Here is a 16457-nt window from a genome sequence, read left to right on the forward strand (position 1 = left end):
TGCACGTTGGGCACGCGTAGGCGCCTACGCGGCTTAGTAAAAGGGACCCCAAAAACCCAGAGACTAAGGGGTCTTTTTACTAAGGTGTGCTGAAAAATGGGCTGCGCTACTGTAGGCGTGTGTTTTGGGTGTGCTTTTTAAAATTTTTTGCTGAAAATGGACGTGTGGCAAAAAAAAAAAAACTAACAAACAAAAAACCAAAATGGTGCACGTCCATTTTGGGTCTGAGACCTTACCATCAGCCACTGACTTAGTGGTAAGGTTTACTGCGTTAACCGTGTGGTAATCGCCTATGCGTGAAGTCGGAGTTATCGTCCGATTTTCACCATGTGGCAGAAAATAAAATATATTTTCTGGCATGTGTAAAAAATGAAATTCTCATATGGGTCATGTGGTAGCTCCGAATTAGTGCACGTTGGGTGTGCGTAGGCACCTACGCGGCTTAGTAAAAGGGCCCCTAAGAGCCCAGAGACTAAGGGATCCTTTTTTCTTTATAATTATGTATTTGTAAAATGGGGAATACAGATGTAGATTTGTGTCTCGCCTAAGGGACACCCAATCATGCCCCCTTGAAATCTGTCTCTCCATGTATAAATATAGGCCGAGATCACCACTGACATATATATGCAATCTATACATCTTAATGCTGCTGTTTACATAAAACCTTGAGTCTATTCAATTATTCCAGACTTTGCTTCATCTTTCAAACAACACACACTGCAACTGTTAAAGCTGAATACAAGACATGCACATTTTAAATGCAATTTTTATACATGTTTCTGCTCTGCCATGACTTAAAGAGAAAGCAAATATTTGAATCTGTATATAGTACCTCATCAGGACATCCATCTGGTTTAGGCAGTCTTCCATTATTCTTTAGAAGTTCTATCAAATGAAATACAATCATCTGTCCTTGTTTATCATTACCAATCATACGCATGAACTCCTGAAACATAAAAACAACTTACACTGACGTCAAATCAATTAGACTTTTATTTGCTTTCAAGTTCACGAGTAGTTCATTTTCACTGTGCTGTTCCAGTCAAATATATTAATTTACAAGATAAGTATACCTAATAAATAGCAGTTTATCCTAGATGTGATTATTTTTTTTCTGATAGCAACTTTAATGCTAGCTGCATACATTGTTATGAACCAAAGTTAAATGCTTTTTTTGAGAGGGATTTCCCACACTTCTAGCATATCGAAATACTAAATGTATTACATGTTAGCATCCTTCTGTAAAGATTCATCTACTTTCCAACAGACCCTTGCTGTTGATCAGACAGCAGTGAAGATTTAGAAAAACATTCAGCAAGCTGGATAAAATGTTAAAACCCAATTCTCAAACTATGGTATGTTACATGGAAGAAAAAACAAACATGTTTTTGTAAAAGTTCAACCACAAGGAATTTAGATTAATATTAAAACTATTTATCATTTGCACAGAGCTACTAGATTTATGTAGCACTGTACAAACACATATGAGAGCCTCCACTATGGTGAGCTTACAATCTAGTTAAGACAGCATACATGACAAAAAGACTTTGGGGATTTCATTGATCATAAAAATGGTTCAAAGCTATAAGGCCTAAATCAGGAGAAACAGGGTTAAGAATTAAATTCAGCCTCTAAAAGATAGGCTTCAGATTGGATTTAAATAAGGCTACAGAAGGAGCCTTAAGCATGAATGAAGCCTCCTACAAGCATAGACCACTGGAAGACCTGAGAGAAGCAGGATGAAGCTGCCTGGGTGGGAAATGATAAATGTGCGGATAAGGGTTTTGCTACTATGTCTCAAAAGAAAGAAATGGAGCTTGGTGATTCTATAGAGAAATAAAACAACACGCTTTAGCCATATTGTGGATGTGTGGAGAGGAATCAAATATGACCCTAAGGTTACAGATCATGGTGATCAGGAGGATTTTATTTATTTATTATTACATTTGTACCCCGCGCTTTCCCACTCCAAGCAGGTTCAATGTGGCTTACATAGTAATAGAGATTACAGAGTACTGATAGAGAAAAATAAGTATAGCAGAATAATGAAAGAGAGAGGTAGGAAGAGGTGAGCAAGGGAGAAGGGAGGTAAAAGCAATGGGTAGGTGAACACAGGAGAAGGGGTAGTGGAGGGGGAGGAGAAATGGGACAAGGAATAAGCATACGGAAATATGGTGGGGGATGTAAACAGGGTTATGCACAGAAATAGAGAAAGGGGGCAAATAAGTAGTAGTTTGGGGGAAAGATACAGTAAATTCAGTCTCGGTCGTGCCAAGTAGGACATCAAGGCAGAAATGTCAGACAGATTGAGAAATGAGATAGGCTCCCTGATGAAATTACTAGTATAGAGAGAGAGAGATCTTGAGTCACAAGCATAAAATTTATATTTTATTTTTATTTATTAGGTTTTACTAACTGCCTTTATGAAGACATTCACCCAAGGCAGTGTACACCAGGTACAGCTCGACATAAAACTTACCATGAGAGCGCCAAACCCCTCAGAGAAAAATTACATTGGCTTCCACTAAAAGATCAAATTGCATTCAAAAGTTGTACATTAACTCATAAAATCATCCATGGAGATGCCCCATCATACATGTCAGACCTAATTGACTTACCAGCATGAAATACCAATAGTTCATCACGTACCTTCCTAAACCTCCACTTCCCCAATTGCAAAGGACTTAAATACAAATCAATACACGCATCTACCTTATCATACCTCTGTATACAATCATGGAATAACTTATCGAATGCTATAAAAACAGTACACAACGCACCTGTTCGAAGAGACTTACAAAAAGAATCCTCCTTAATGACTTGACTCCAATCTACACCAGAGCCAACTTATACAGATCCCTTTAATTTGATTATTTTTAATCATATTATCATCATTATTATATCTTAACCTGCTCTCAATTGTATGTTATGTATTATCATTCTACTGTCCCTACTTACCTGAATTCTTACACGTTAATCTGTAACATTATGCCGAACCTCTTACTCTGTTAAAAGTGATGCCTTTGCAACATAATGTAAGCCACATTGAGCCCGCAAATAGGTGGGAAAATGTGGGGTACAAATGCAGCAAATAAATAAATATGATAAATGTCAGCGAAATACAAATGTTACCATAACAGGCAGCATGGAAGAATTCAAATAACATTCATGTCAGCACAATACAAATGAAACATTTTAACAGACACACATTAAAACATTCAAATAACATAGATATGATACTTACAATATCAACATGCTCCACCTTACAAATGAAACACCTAAATAGGCAATCTATCCAGATGTACTTGAAGGTTTCTTTCTTTTTTTTAAATCAAACTTGTACACCAAACGGATGAGAAATATTTTGTATCTTTTTGCCACATTTTCTTTGTGCTTTTTGATACTTGAGTAAGGGGTCGCTGCCGTGGCAGTTGCCATTGGGATTATGTGCATCTCAAACATGACTACAACATAGATTGCCAACCAAAATGTTACCTTAGAAAAAGGATGTTATAAAAATGGGCCTGTGCCCTTAAGAAAATTTAGCCTTTGAATTCAGAAAATGCAGACAGGTAAGAATTAGAATATGTTTGTCCAAGAAGACAAGAAAAACTTAGATGTAATTGGAAAACGTGTCAGTTCAGCAATTTGCCTTTAAGGGAGGGTACAGGGTAGATATTGGATGAAGTAGTGCCCAGGTCAAGAGTTGCTTTCAGATCCCATCCCATCCCACCTCACCCCACCCTTGCCTTTTCAGGCTTGAATGTTCACACTTTGCAATGGTCCTGGGGCAAAGCTTTGCAAACTGTAGGTTGGGACCCCAAATGGGATCACAAAACCCGTATTTGGACTCATGGCCTGGGTGGGCTCTCTATAGGTGCACTATTATTCTGCAACTAGTGAGGGGGGGGATCCACCCAGTTTTATTTAGCAACAATCATGGGGACTTGGCCACAAAAACACTGATAAGCACTGCCCTAGGGAAATGGACAGTAATACTAAATTATATGAAACCTTGAATCAGAGGAAAGTACCCAGTTGAAAGCATTTTCCATGCATGAAACATGCGTTACATGCAGAAAATGGCTATTATTAATTTGTGCAGATGAATATATATGTTCAAGTATGCTGCCAATAATAGAATACATATTTGTAAACTGTCTACATTTGCTTCTGGGTGCCACATTTGGGTGTAGTTGTCCTGAAAAATCCTGATTTTGTTTATACATAGATGTAATCAGGATTTTTCAGTCTGGGTTTTGCAGAACCCAAGTTTCCCAAGCTTACTCCAAAGACTCAATGGCACTTCCAGCCCTGCCCCTGTAGCAATTAGTCCCTTCATCACACTCTGTTTCACAGAACCCAAACTTACGCTGTTTTTGCAAGACCAGGAACGATTAAGGCTGGGAAGATTCTTTTTAGGGATTTTATTTTTTCTGAGGGGACTTTTCTAGATCTTTCCTGGGGAAGGAGGGGAGGGTCATATGGCTGCTTTTGAGATGAAATGAAATTGTGGCTCTTCTGGGTATTATTGGCCAGAAAAAAATCCACTTAAAAACCTAAGGGGCTCTTTTACTAAGCAGCGGTAAGCCAAATGCAGGCTTACACCTCACTAAACAGGAAATACCGCTGGGCTACTGCAGCAGCCCAGTGGTAGTTCCCACCTCCAGCATGTGCCATTTCTAGCGCTACAAAAATATTTGTATTTTTGTCATGCCAGTGCTTACTCGGAAGTAATCACCGCCGGGTTAGAACGGAAGCCCTTACCACCACTTCAATGGGTGGTAAGTGCTCTCTTCCCCCCCCCCCCCCCCGAAATGGCTGTGCAGCAAGTGCTTCACTTGCCGCACGACCACTTCTTAAAAAACAAAACAAAAACAGCCTTTTACCCACAGTGGCAAAATTTTCTTAATTATCTTGGCATTGGTGGATTGTATTCGATTGGTTTGAAAAATTTTTTAATAACTGATCTTGAGCACTAAAGCCAAGCATGTTTTCTTCACTTTTGGATTCCCAATTATGGAGTTCCTCAGGGTTCGTCCCCATCACCAATTTTGTTTAACATCTGCATGAACTCACTAAACTCAGTGAAACTAGTCGGGGAGAGTTTCTGTATTCTTACACAGAAGATATTTTTGTCCTTTATGAATTAAGTTCTGATATGGATAATTTGCACCACAATTATTAAATTGCATTGAAAAAATTAAAAAGCTGGTCTAGAAACTATTTACTTAAGTTAAATCCTGATGAAACTGTCTTACGGTTAAGACCCCAAAGCTCTTTATTCCCTTCAATTATAGCTTTAAGCCAAACTTACTCCCAGCTGAATCGACTTCAAAAGTTTTAGGTGTCATATTGGGACTCCTTGCTAACGTTCAAACCACAAGTGTGTGTCATATTGGGACTCCTTGCTAATGTTTTAACCACAAATAAACAACGTGGTTAAAATGCATTAAAAAAAATGAACAACCGAGATTTGCCTGTTCTTTCTTTCATGAAAAACTCTTTGCTGTTCTTGTCCAGGCTACAATTTTGGCACAGCTTGATCATTGCAATTCCCTTTATGGGGGAATGGCTGATACTGTTAAAAAAGAATTACAATTTATACAGAACACGGCAGCTAGATTAATTAAAAAGAAAGAAAGAAAAATGTTCAACCATATATAATTAAAACATAATGTGAAGGTAAATCCCTCCAAATACTTCTGTTCAAACAACAATATAAATTGATGGAAAGGAGCAGTCAAAAATCAACTGGCAATTCAACTGACCATATTTTAAGTTTATAAGTACGAGAGGTGACGCCTCACGAAGCCCCCGGCTACACAATTTGAAAGCTCACAGGGGCTGGGCTGCTTCATCATCGGCAGCCACCTCTACAAACTTTTCTTTTATTGCTTTTCCTTTACTTGGAAATTCGTTATAAATAACACTTAGCTTAAATTCATCTGGACTCCCAAGACGCTGTGTAAGACCAAGACCAACGGTGGCCATTAAAGAAATGCAGCTCATATCATTTATTCCATAGGTTCTTGAAAACTGATTGAGTCAAGCGAGAGTTAAAAATCGTTGACATAAATTTCTTATATGTTTTATAATTTTATTGTAAACCACTTTGAGTCCAATCTGTTGGGAAAATGTGATATAGAAATGCTGTTTTCTTCTAATATTGTTTTAATGTACAATCATCTCTGTTTTACTGTTTTGCAAGTGATCCTTGTAAAATAAAAAAATTATAAATAAAAGATTTTTAAAAAATGCTAATATTGGATTAGATTAGATATATTTTTTGCATTGTTAAATTTGCTTGGCCTTCTTTTGCACAGAAAACCCATCAAAGGTGGTTTACCAAATAATAAAAATAGGCCTTAAAAAAAAAATCACATCAGACCAATGAAAACAAGCATATCAAGAGAAACACACCTGCATGGGGCCCAGAAACCCTGTCAATTCTTCCACCCTAATCGTGTCATCTGACTCAAAGACTAGTTAAAAAATCATGTCTTTAAATATTTCTTAAATTTGACAAGGTTGTGTTTTTGCTTCATTTAAAGGGAGAGCTATAATGATGGTGCTAAGAAAGCAAAAGTAGAGTGATGTCAAATATTTAAGTGCACACAAGAGAAGGAGAGTATAAAGAAGAGAAGCTTATGAAGAATGCAAACTCCAGGCGGCCTAATGAGAGGTTTATCCAAATGGAGTATACAATGTGCCAAAATTTAAAGTTGATCCCAAAAGAAACTTGCAAACAATGATGCAGTGCCAGCAAGGCAGGTAGATGATCTAATTTCTTGGGTCCCAGTAAGAGCTTCATAGAAGTGCTCTAGATAAGCGGTAAAAAGAGTTATTAGCAGGAAACCACTGTAAAAAAAACAAAAAACACTGCAATAATCTAACAAAATGGCAAGTTCAAGTAGTTTGGATGCCTAAAGTAGGCAGTAGCTGGTAGGACAGCAAGTAATGGACACCATAAATTTCATCTGAGGTTTACAAGAGAACAATTTCTAAAAATACATCTCTAATGTATATTAGACGTCATACAAGAGTTATACTCTATTTGTAATTAATGCACTGTATTAAATACTTTAAACACTCGCTAATTACTCATCAATTACATATACATTCATTTATTTAATTAATTTCTTTTTTAAAACATTTATTAAATCAATTATTACATCAAACAATCCCATTCCCCATAGTGAGATTTCGTATAACAAGTCCTTTAACATAACATACCACTTCTTCTAACCCCATTTGTTAACACAGTTCAAAACAGTTCATCATGGGTCCATTTGTTTCAATAGGTGTCATAATCCATCACTGTCCACTCATAAAATCCTCTAATCAGCGTACAAAAACCAATTATTAGGGATCTCAATCTCTCGTGAAGAAAGGATATGTGCAACAATAGGCACTAATTTTGTGCTGCAATACTTCAATCTTGTCCCCCTTCATCCAAACTCTACTTCACAGCGTTCGATTTATACGAGTCTCATACCTGGTTAGATCATCTCCATCGATCTACAAACATTGTCCTCTCTCCCCTGCTCTCGTCTTGTCTCCATCCATATCCAGCAATTCTCTCTCCCCTGCCCTCTCCTTTCTATCCATGCCCAGCAAGTCTCCTCTCTCCATACCCTCCTATACATGCTCAGTGATTCTCCTCTCCCCCCTGCCGTCCTTTCCTATCCATGTCCAGCAATTCTCCTCTCCCCCCTGCTGTCCTTTCCCATCCATGTCCAGCGATTTTCCTTTCTCCCTGTCTCTCCCCACCATCCATGTCCAGTGATTCTCCTCTCTCTCCTGTCCTCCCCTCCATCCATGTCCAGCAATTATCCTCTCTCTCCTGCCCTCCCCTCCATCCATGTCCAGCAATTCTCCTCTCTCCTGCTCTCCCCTCCATCCATCTCCTCTCTCCCCTGCCCTCTCCTCTATCCATCTATGTCCAATTCTCCTCTCCCCTGCGCCCTCCCCTCCCCTCCATCCATTCATGTCCAGCAATTGTCCTCTCTCCCCTACTCTCCTCGTCTCCATTCATATCCCCTGCTCTCCTCATCTCCATCCATATCCAGCAATTCTCCTCTCTCCCCTGCCCTCTTCTCTCTATCCATGTCCTATGATTCTCCTCTCTCCACTGCTCTCCCCTCCATCAATGTCCAGTAATTCTCTTCTCTCCCCTGCCGTCCTTTCCCATCCATGTCTAGCTATTCTCCTCTGCCCCCTGTCCTCCCCTCCCATCCATGTCCAGTGATTCTCCTTTCTCCTCTGCCCTCCCATCCATGTCCAGCAATTCTCCTCTACCCCCTGCCCTTCTTCTCTCACTGCCTACACCTGCGAGTCTGGGCCAGCAGTAATCAGTCAATACAAGTCCTGGCACCAGTGCTGAGAAGCCTTCACGCCCAACGCCATGTGCACAGGAAGCTCCTGTTAGTTCCACCCTCTCTGACACATATGCGTCAGCAGGGCGGTACCAACAGGGCCTGCCACAAGCGGATAGGCTGAAACTAAGGCTGAGTGTGCTGATGCCAGGCCTTGCTTGTACTGGGTGATTGCAGGCCTGGACTCTCAAGCAGGCAGTGAGAGGAAAAGGGGACAGCGAACGGGAGGTAAAAAAAAAAAAAAAAAAAAAAAAAAGGTGACGGTATGCTGTACTGGCACAAAAAAAAAGCACTATACATCACAGCCACTGGAAACTTTGTAAACAATGGAAATTTGCTGTACCAGAAAAACACTGGGATCACAAACTGAAGATAATTATGGAGAATGAAGAGGTTATGACCATTTGGAGCGTTCCCATTCCAACTGATAAAAAGCTGGATGAAAGAAAACTGGACACCGATAATAGAGTTGTCAGGGCCAAGTGATTATTCTGTGACTCGTGTGGAGAGAAAGAAGATTCTTAAGTACCAACAAATGGAGTCAAAGTCCAAGAAATGTGGCAGAAAGATACAGAAATATTTCCCATAGTATTGGGTGTCACAGGCTTGGTTATAATTAATTTTCAAGCATACCTTGATAGGTTGCCGATACATGTTACATCTTATGAATCCCAGAAGGAAGCTCTTGTTGGCAAATGCAAGAACTATGGTGAGCATTAGCAGTAAATTTGAGACACTAAAAAATATTCCAAATACACTGGGGACATAGGAGTGAGACTCATTACTGTCATGGTATGCACAAGATCCAACATTTGGAGTCACTGCTCTGGGAGGAGCCTTTGTTGTAGGTCTTCCTTAGGATCTCAATATTTAAGCATCAAAATATTGTCATATCAGGGCATGAAATGATTTCCAAAACAAAACCACCCCTCTTTCACACACATAAACCTTGTGTTGGATGAAGCTTACCACTGACTAGAATTTAGGCACACAACTCACTAAGCGTATTCTGTATCGATGTGTGCCAAATTAACACACACAGGCAAAAAGGTGTGTGGTTATGGGCGGAGAATGGGCATTCCAACATTTACACGTCTACTTATAGAATATGGCCCAGTGCGCCTACATCTACATGCTGGGATTTATGCTACATTTGATGCACGTAGATTTAGGTGCTGAAATATCAACTAAGCGTAATCTAGGTTCCAATTACAGAATACGCTTAAGTTGGCACTGCTTTCAGCGCTGATTTTTTAGGCGCCTTATATATAAAATCTCCCCCAATGGGAGTAATTTTATAAATCACAGAAAAACAAAATGTTCTGCTTAAAACACATTCTTTAACAGGCAGTATTTTCAAATTTCTTTACTGGAACCCACTCATCAAGATGATATCCACTTTAACAGGTCCAGATCAACTCCCCACTTTAACCACACATATATATCAAAAGACTTTCAAAATTAACATCTCTTGCCTCAGTAGTGCATAATTGTCCCACAATAACTTTTAGGGCAATCCCCACAGCACTAACTTCTTCATCTTGATGGGAGTGATTCCTTTGATATATTGATTGAGCTGGCGCTAGAACGGCATATGGGGGAAGTTCTTGATAAAGCCTAATGGTGAAACATGCGTGTCGGACAGCGTAATGCCCCCAGTCCCAAATATTTCTAAAGATAAGTACTTTAATATATATTTATAAAAGAAATAATTAAGCCGATGAAGAAGTTAGTGCTGTGGGGATTGCCCTAAAAGTTATTGTGGGACAATTATGCACTACTGAGGCAAGAGATGTTAATTTTGAAAGTCTTTTGATATACATGTGTGGTTAAAGTGGGGAGTTGATCTGGACCTGTTAAAGTGGATATCTGCTTAAAACACAGCCATCTCAATCAGCTATAAACTTTAACCAAAAAATGGAGGACAAAGGATCCTCAGCATTCAAATCCCAACACTTCAAATGATCCCAACACTTAAAAAAAACAAAACAACTCCCAGGAAAACTTATACAAAGTGCTGTAAAACTCAGCCAACTGACACATGAAGCAATTTACCCAGTTTCCATTCTAATGTCCCACAAAAGTATTTAAACTCAAAATCCCCAAAAACTCTTTCAATAGAAAGACCTGAAAAATAGTCACTTATCTCATCAGGACAATCCTTGAAGGAATCCTTGTTTCTCCATAGCTGCAATAGAGGTAGGTTCTTGAGAAACTTCACTTAGCCACAATATATGCCTTTATAATTAGATGACTATCACTTAGCTGTGCTAGAATAATGGAAAAGGGCTGGAAGTGTTCCCTGACGCAGCTACCTATAAGTATACTAGAAATTCCACTGCACTTTCGATTACTGAATGGCCATTTTCATACAATAATTACTCTTTCTCTAAAAGAGATTTAGATGCTATAGTGTAAAATGTGCTTATTTTTGAGGTCATGCAAATATAGTCTGACCACAGAGCACTTGGTTCTACTGTTTTCTAAACAGAGGATGCAATAAAACAATAGGTATACCATGTGAAATTCAGGTAATGATCCTCACCTCTTCATCTTGGCTTCTTCTTAAATATTTCTGGAAAGCCCAAGATTCAATTTTAAAATGATTTGATGTTCTCTGTTTATTATGATTGTTGCTAATATAAGGGAGGGATTATGCTTTATTATGTAATGTTTTAATTTGAATGTTTTGTTTTCTAATGATAATTTGTATCGCCTACTTTAATCCACCTTGAAACGTATCTAGTTAAGTGGAATGTAAGTATCCAAATTAAACTGTACCCATTGTCTTTGTCTTACCCAACTTCCCTCCACACCATCTTCTTTTCCTTTCCATTTGTTACTCTTTTCACTGACAGTCATCTTATCCTCTTCCAACTCCTGACCTACAATATGATTTTCCTTCTCACACACACACATCCAACACAAGTATGAAACAAATAGTTCTCATTTGGAAGATTTACTGTCACTTAACTACCACTTCAAATAAAGAGTGAATTATGCTAATGACATGTCATGCTGTAACATAACCCCTTCCCAGTTAAAAAAATATTCAAAGAGTCAAAGCTTTTTCAATGGCATTCTTGACAGCTGATTGCATTTTGATGAACTCTTATTTTGTTTTGGCAAACCTCCAGGTCATACATTATATACATACATTACATATATTATATAGCTCAATAAACTTTCTCCAATATTTCCTTCAAATATTTTACTATGATATACTCAGCTGGAGACAAGATGCACAGTTACCTTTTGGAAGCTTAAAATAGCAAGAGCATAAAGTTAATATATAGATTTTTAGCATAAAGGAGTGCTTTAACAGTGGCCTAGTGGTTAGGGTGGTGGACTTTGGTCCTGGGGAACTGAGTTCAATTCCCACTTCAGGCACAGGCAGCTCCTTGTGACTCTGGGCAAGTCACTTAAACCTCCATTGCCCCATGTAAGCCGCATTGAGCCTGCCATGAGTGGGAAAGCGCGGGGTACAAATGTAACAAAAAAAATTTCAGTCTAAAATACATTTTAAAATCTTTTCCTCTTTTACTGTACATAAACAAAACAAGACAGAATGATGAACTGACCGATGGTGGGCTCTTGCTTTTCTCAGAGTAAGTGAAGAGCTCATAAAGGACCACTCCAAAACTCCACACGTCTGATGCAACAGAAAACTTGCTCTCAGTCAATGATTCTGGTGCATACCTACAACAAAAAAGACATCCAGAATTAGCAGGCATTAATAAACAATGAGAGGACCCCAGTTTGCTACTATTCTGTCACTACACTGTGGCACAATTTGCCTGTTAGCCTGGAATCACGGCACACTGCCCATGACCTCTGCCACTTATCATCAGTGCATCAACCCTTCAGACTTCTTCTCAATGCTGCTCAGGTTGTTTTTTCCCTTTCAATACGATACTGCTCTGGCCTGCTTACCTTCTTTCACTTGCCTTCAACTGCCTATTTCCTTTCACAGGTTAGTTTCCTCCAGTAGGCAGCAGCAGCAGCAGCAGCAGCAGCACATAGCTCAAAGGAGGAGTCACATGGGGCCAACAATGAGAGGAAAGTAGATGGAGCACAGCAGGAAGTGCCAAGTACATAACTGTGTTATGTGTTTACTCAGGTCCCCTTTGTCTAACATTACACTCTGTCTAAAGATCAGAAGCCATTCAGAATGATAATCAGGAGGGCTACAAACTTTTCACATCACTGTAAATACAAAGAAGTGCTGTCGTGAATTTGGGGTATAGAAATACAATGGCGATGTGATTGGCGGGAGTGAGGCTATTGTGCACCTTGGGAAGATAGTGTCTGATATCTCAGGGTAGCAGAAAAGCAAAACAAGGCAGTGGTTAGAGTTAGAGGGATGCTGGACTGTATTATGAGAGGCCAAACTGGCAGAAAAAAAAAAAGATAATGCTCCAATACAAATTGTTGTACAGATCTCACTTAGAATACTACTCAATTTTGAAGACTATATCTGAGAAAGGGTAGTGATACGCTAGAGACAGTCCAGTGGAAGACAACCAAAATGGTGTGAGTTGAAGACCCTATTATGCATCCCCTAGAAGAGAAGAGAAACAGGAGAGATGACACAGATGTTCAAAGTTTTTCTCCTGCCTCGTTGTAGGGCAGCTCCTCTGTCCTTCATGTGCTCTGGACAACCTGTAAGTGTGACTTTTACCATACTGCGTCAAGTGAACAGGAGGTTCCATGTTCGATCCCTATTATAATCTCTCGTAGGATTAATCACTCACTCCCTGCCAGTATAACCTTGTTCCAGTCAAGGTTTTCTCATCCTTATGCGAGGCAAAGAACCTTCTTGTCCAGACTCCATTTAATCAGTTCAGTATCCACCTCCTACCTTCCTATTTTAATTGAGTATGTAAATGCTAAGTCAGTGGCCAATAAAACTGATGTTATTAGGGAATGGTTGGTGGAGAAGCAATTTGGGTTGTTGCTGGTCTCTGAAATGTGGCTTTGATCAATGGAGGATCCTTTACTCAATGCCTTATGTTCCCCGGATTACAAGGTCCTTCATTAAACTAGAGCCATCATTTATAAGGCCTTCTTCAAAGTAGAACTATTGTTTTGTTTTTGTTACATTTGTACCCCGCGCTTTCCCACTCATGGCAGGCTCAATGCGGCTTATTGTCCCAATGAACTCTTCAGATCTCGAGATTATTGCCTGCAAATGAAGTGATCCTGCATTGCTGGAGCCCATATGCCTTGCTCTCTTCTTTTGCCCTCCAGGAAGCTGGTCTGCCTTGGAAAGCTGTTTTACTGAATTTCTCTCAAATATCTGTGTAAAGTTTGCTAATGTTTTATTAATAGGTGATAATTTGCATCTTGATAACCCTAGGATTGTTAAGACAAACAGCTTACTTGATTTTTTCGCCTTCTGAAGATTCCTTCTGCCACGTTCCCAATCTTCCAACATTAGGGGTCATATGCTGGATCTGCTGGCTTACAGAACTATGCATATGGAGAATTTCTACCTGGGTGACCCATCCTGGTGCCATGTCCCTTGGTCAGATCATAAGACTCTGGAGTTCACTCTTTAAAATTCTGGTCTGGAATCTTTGATAGTCCACAGCTTCCAGACACAGACAGCAAGGATTTCTTGTGTAAATGGGATGAGTTATATAGTTTTACCCTGAATAGTATGGCTCCCATCAAAGTTTTGCCCAAACTCACCCACAGGGTGTCACCCTGGTACAAGCAAGATATTCTCCTGAAGAGGCAGTATAGAAAACTAGAGAGACAGTGATCCAGATATAAATCTGATGAGAATAAAATACTTTGGAAGAAGGATATCGGGGATTATAAGAAAAAGACTGTAGAAACTAAAACCCTCTACTATAAAGAGCAAATTAGTTGCAACCATTTAAATACCCATAAGCTCTTTAGCCTTCTTAAACTTAACATCAGTAACTGTAGCCTCTCCCTCTGCTAATCAATTACCAATGTACTTCGAACAAAAAGCAACCAAAATTACAGGGGCTGTACTGCAACTTAAGGCCACTAGCATTATCTTGCATCTAGCAGCCTAGTCCGAATGCTGGTATTGCATCTGACCAGTTATGGTCGTATTTTCTGCTACTCACTTATGAGACTGTCAAATCTTTTCTCAAAAAGTATTCTCTCACACATTACCTTCTGGATGCTTGCTTGAGTTATTTATTAAAAACTGCACCGACAGGATTCATTGACCTTCTTCAAACTCATATCTCATTTATGCTGACTCAGGGTACTTTTCCTCAGCAGAATATGAGCACCTCAGCTTCATTGGGAGACATTATTAATTATAGGCCTGTCACTTCTATCCAATTGTTGACTAAAGTAATGGAGGGAATAGTTGGTACTCAACTTATGAATCACCTTTCCTCTTTCTCCCTCTTGCATAAATCCCAGTCAGGCTTTAAGCCTTGTTATAGTACCAAGACAGTCTTGACCACCATGGTATCTGATTTTAAGAAAGCAATCAGTCTAGGCTTTAAGTTTTTAGTGATACAATTTGATCTGTCAAGTGCCTTTGACATCAATCATGAGTTGCTTTTAGGCCTGTTGGACAAATTCGGACTGTGTGGGAAGGTTCATCAATGGTTCTGCGGCTTCCTAATATCTAGATCATATCAGGTGAAGTTGTCAGATTCTCTCTCACCATCATGGTCTCCCGACTACAGGGTGCCACAGGGCTCGCTGCTATCTCCAATCCTGTTCAATGTTATGATGGCTCCATAGACTGGAGGCTGAGGGGTTCTGCACTTTATATGGATGTCGCAATCTATATCCCTTTCAAAGTTGGTCTTCCATAAACTGTCCCTAAAATTAGGCTTGGTCTTGAACTGTTGGAATCCTAGGCTTCTGAATTTAAATTTAAGTTAAACACAGAAAACACTAAATTCTCGTGGTAACCAACCCCTTCAACTGTACTGTATATAAACCACTGACCATGCATCCTACCCTCTAGACACTATGCTTAGGGTATTGGGTGTATTAATTGACAGTCACCTCATGTTCAAGCCTCAGGCTTCCTCAACAGTGAACAGAGATGTGGTAGCCGTGTTAGTTCACTTCTAAAAACAGTCAATAGAATAAAATAAAACATAGAAAAGAAAATAAGATGATACCTTTTTTATTGGACTAACTTAATACATTTTTTGATTAGTTTTCAAAGGTAGCCCTTCTTCGTCAGATCAGAAATAAGCAAATTTTGATAAGTAACAGCATATATAAGTGAAACATCAAAGTATTTCAGTGATGGTCTGAAAGGATGAGGGAGGGGTGGGCTAGGTGAGAAACAGAGAGGGCTGAGATGGGGGACAGGGAGATATGCATGGTGATCAGAGGGTGACACTGTTCCCCATCCTCTCATTTCTTGTACAGTACTCTCTGGAGGAAAAATGAATAAAATGTCATCAGCATATATGCTGAGCGACTGAGGTTCACCGTCTTACACAAAGAGTTGTTAAGAGACTTTCTATGAGGCTGGTTCAATGACATTCAGAAAACTGGGTGAATATCAGAACAAGGTTTGATTTTGGGAGCCAGCAGATGACTGTATTGTCATCTGGAGTTTGGTTCACTGGACCTTTTATTAGATCAGCATATGAGTAACATAATATTCCAAACGTTTTCAAAACAGATACTAAAAAACTTCAATACAAATTAAATAGGCTATACAAGGAATCACTGAACCATATGCCAACCCCTATACCATTTCAGAATAAGACCTGTAGCTTGAGCATTCAGTCAAGACAATACAATGCCATGAACTACTAGACCCCTGATGGCGAACCTATGACACGCGTGTCAGTACTGACACGCGTAGCCATTTTCAGTGACACGCGGCCGCATGTGGCCGCATACAGAGAAGCAGCGGAGTTCCTTGCTGACACCCGGGGCGGATCGCCGATGCGCCCCCCCCTCCCCCCGGTGCAGCGCGACCTCCCCCCCCCCGGCGAAATCACCCGGTGCATGTTTACCCGCTGGGGGTGTGCCGTGTGCGCTCCTATTGGCTCCCTCCCTGCTGCTCCCTCTGCCCCGGCTCCTCACTTCCGGCCGGCGGAGCAGAGAGCA

The 16457-nt window shown here is 39.9% G+C and overlaps 1 protein-coding gene across 2 annotated transcripts in view; it reads right to left on the minus strand.

Moving 5' to 3' along the window:
- The window catches only part of JAK2 (Janus kinase 2), a 283942-nt gene that overhangs the window by 13588 nt on the left and 253897 nt on the right, over positions 1–16457 (minus strand). For both annotated transcript variants that reach the window (XM_030193799.1, XM_030193800.1), the window contains 2 exons: positions 11960–12077; positions 833–946 (listed from right to left, as the gene is read on the minus strand). In XM_030193799.1, the coding sequence (XP_030049659.1) occupies positions 833–946; positions 11960–12077 (232 nt within the window). The remainder of the gene's footprint in view (positions 1–832; positions 947–11959; positions 12078–16457) is intronic.

This window comes from Microcaecilia unicolor, chromosome 2 (assembly GCF_901765095.1).
Source record: "Microcaecilia unicolor chromosome 2, aMicUni1.1, whole genome shotgun sequence".
Lineage (NCBI taxonomy): Eukaryota > Metazoa > Chordata > Amphibia > Gymnophiona > Siphonopidae > Microcaecilia > Microcaecilia unicolor.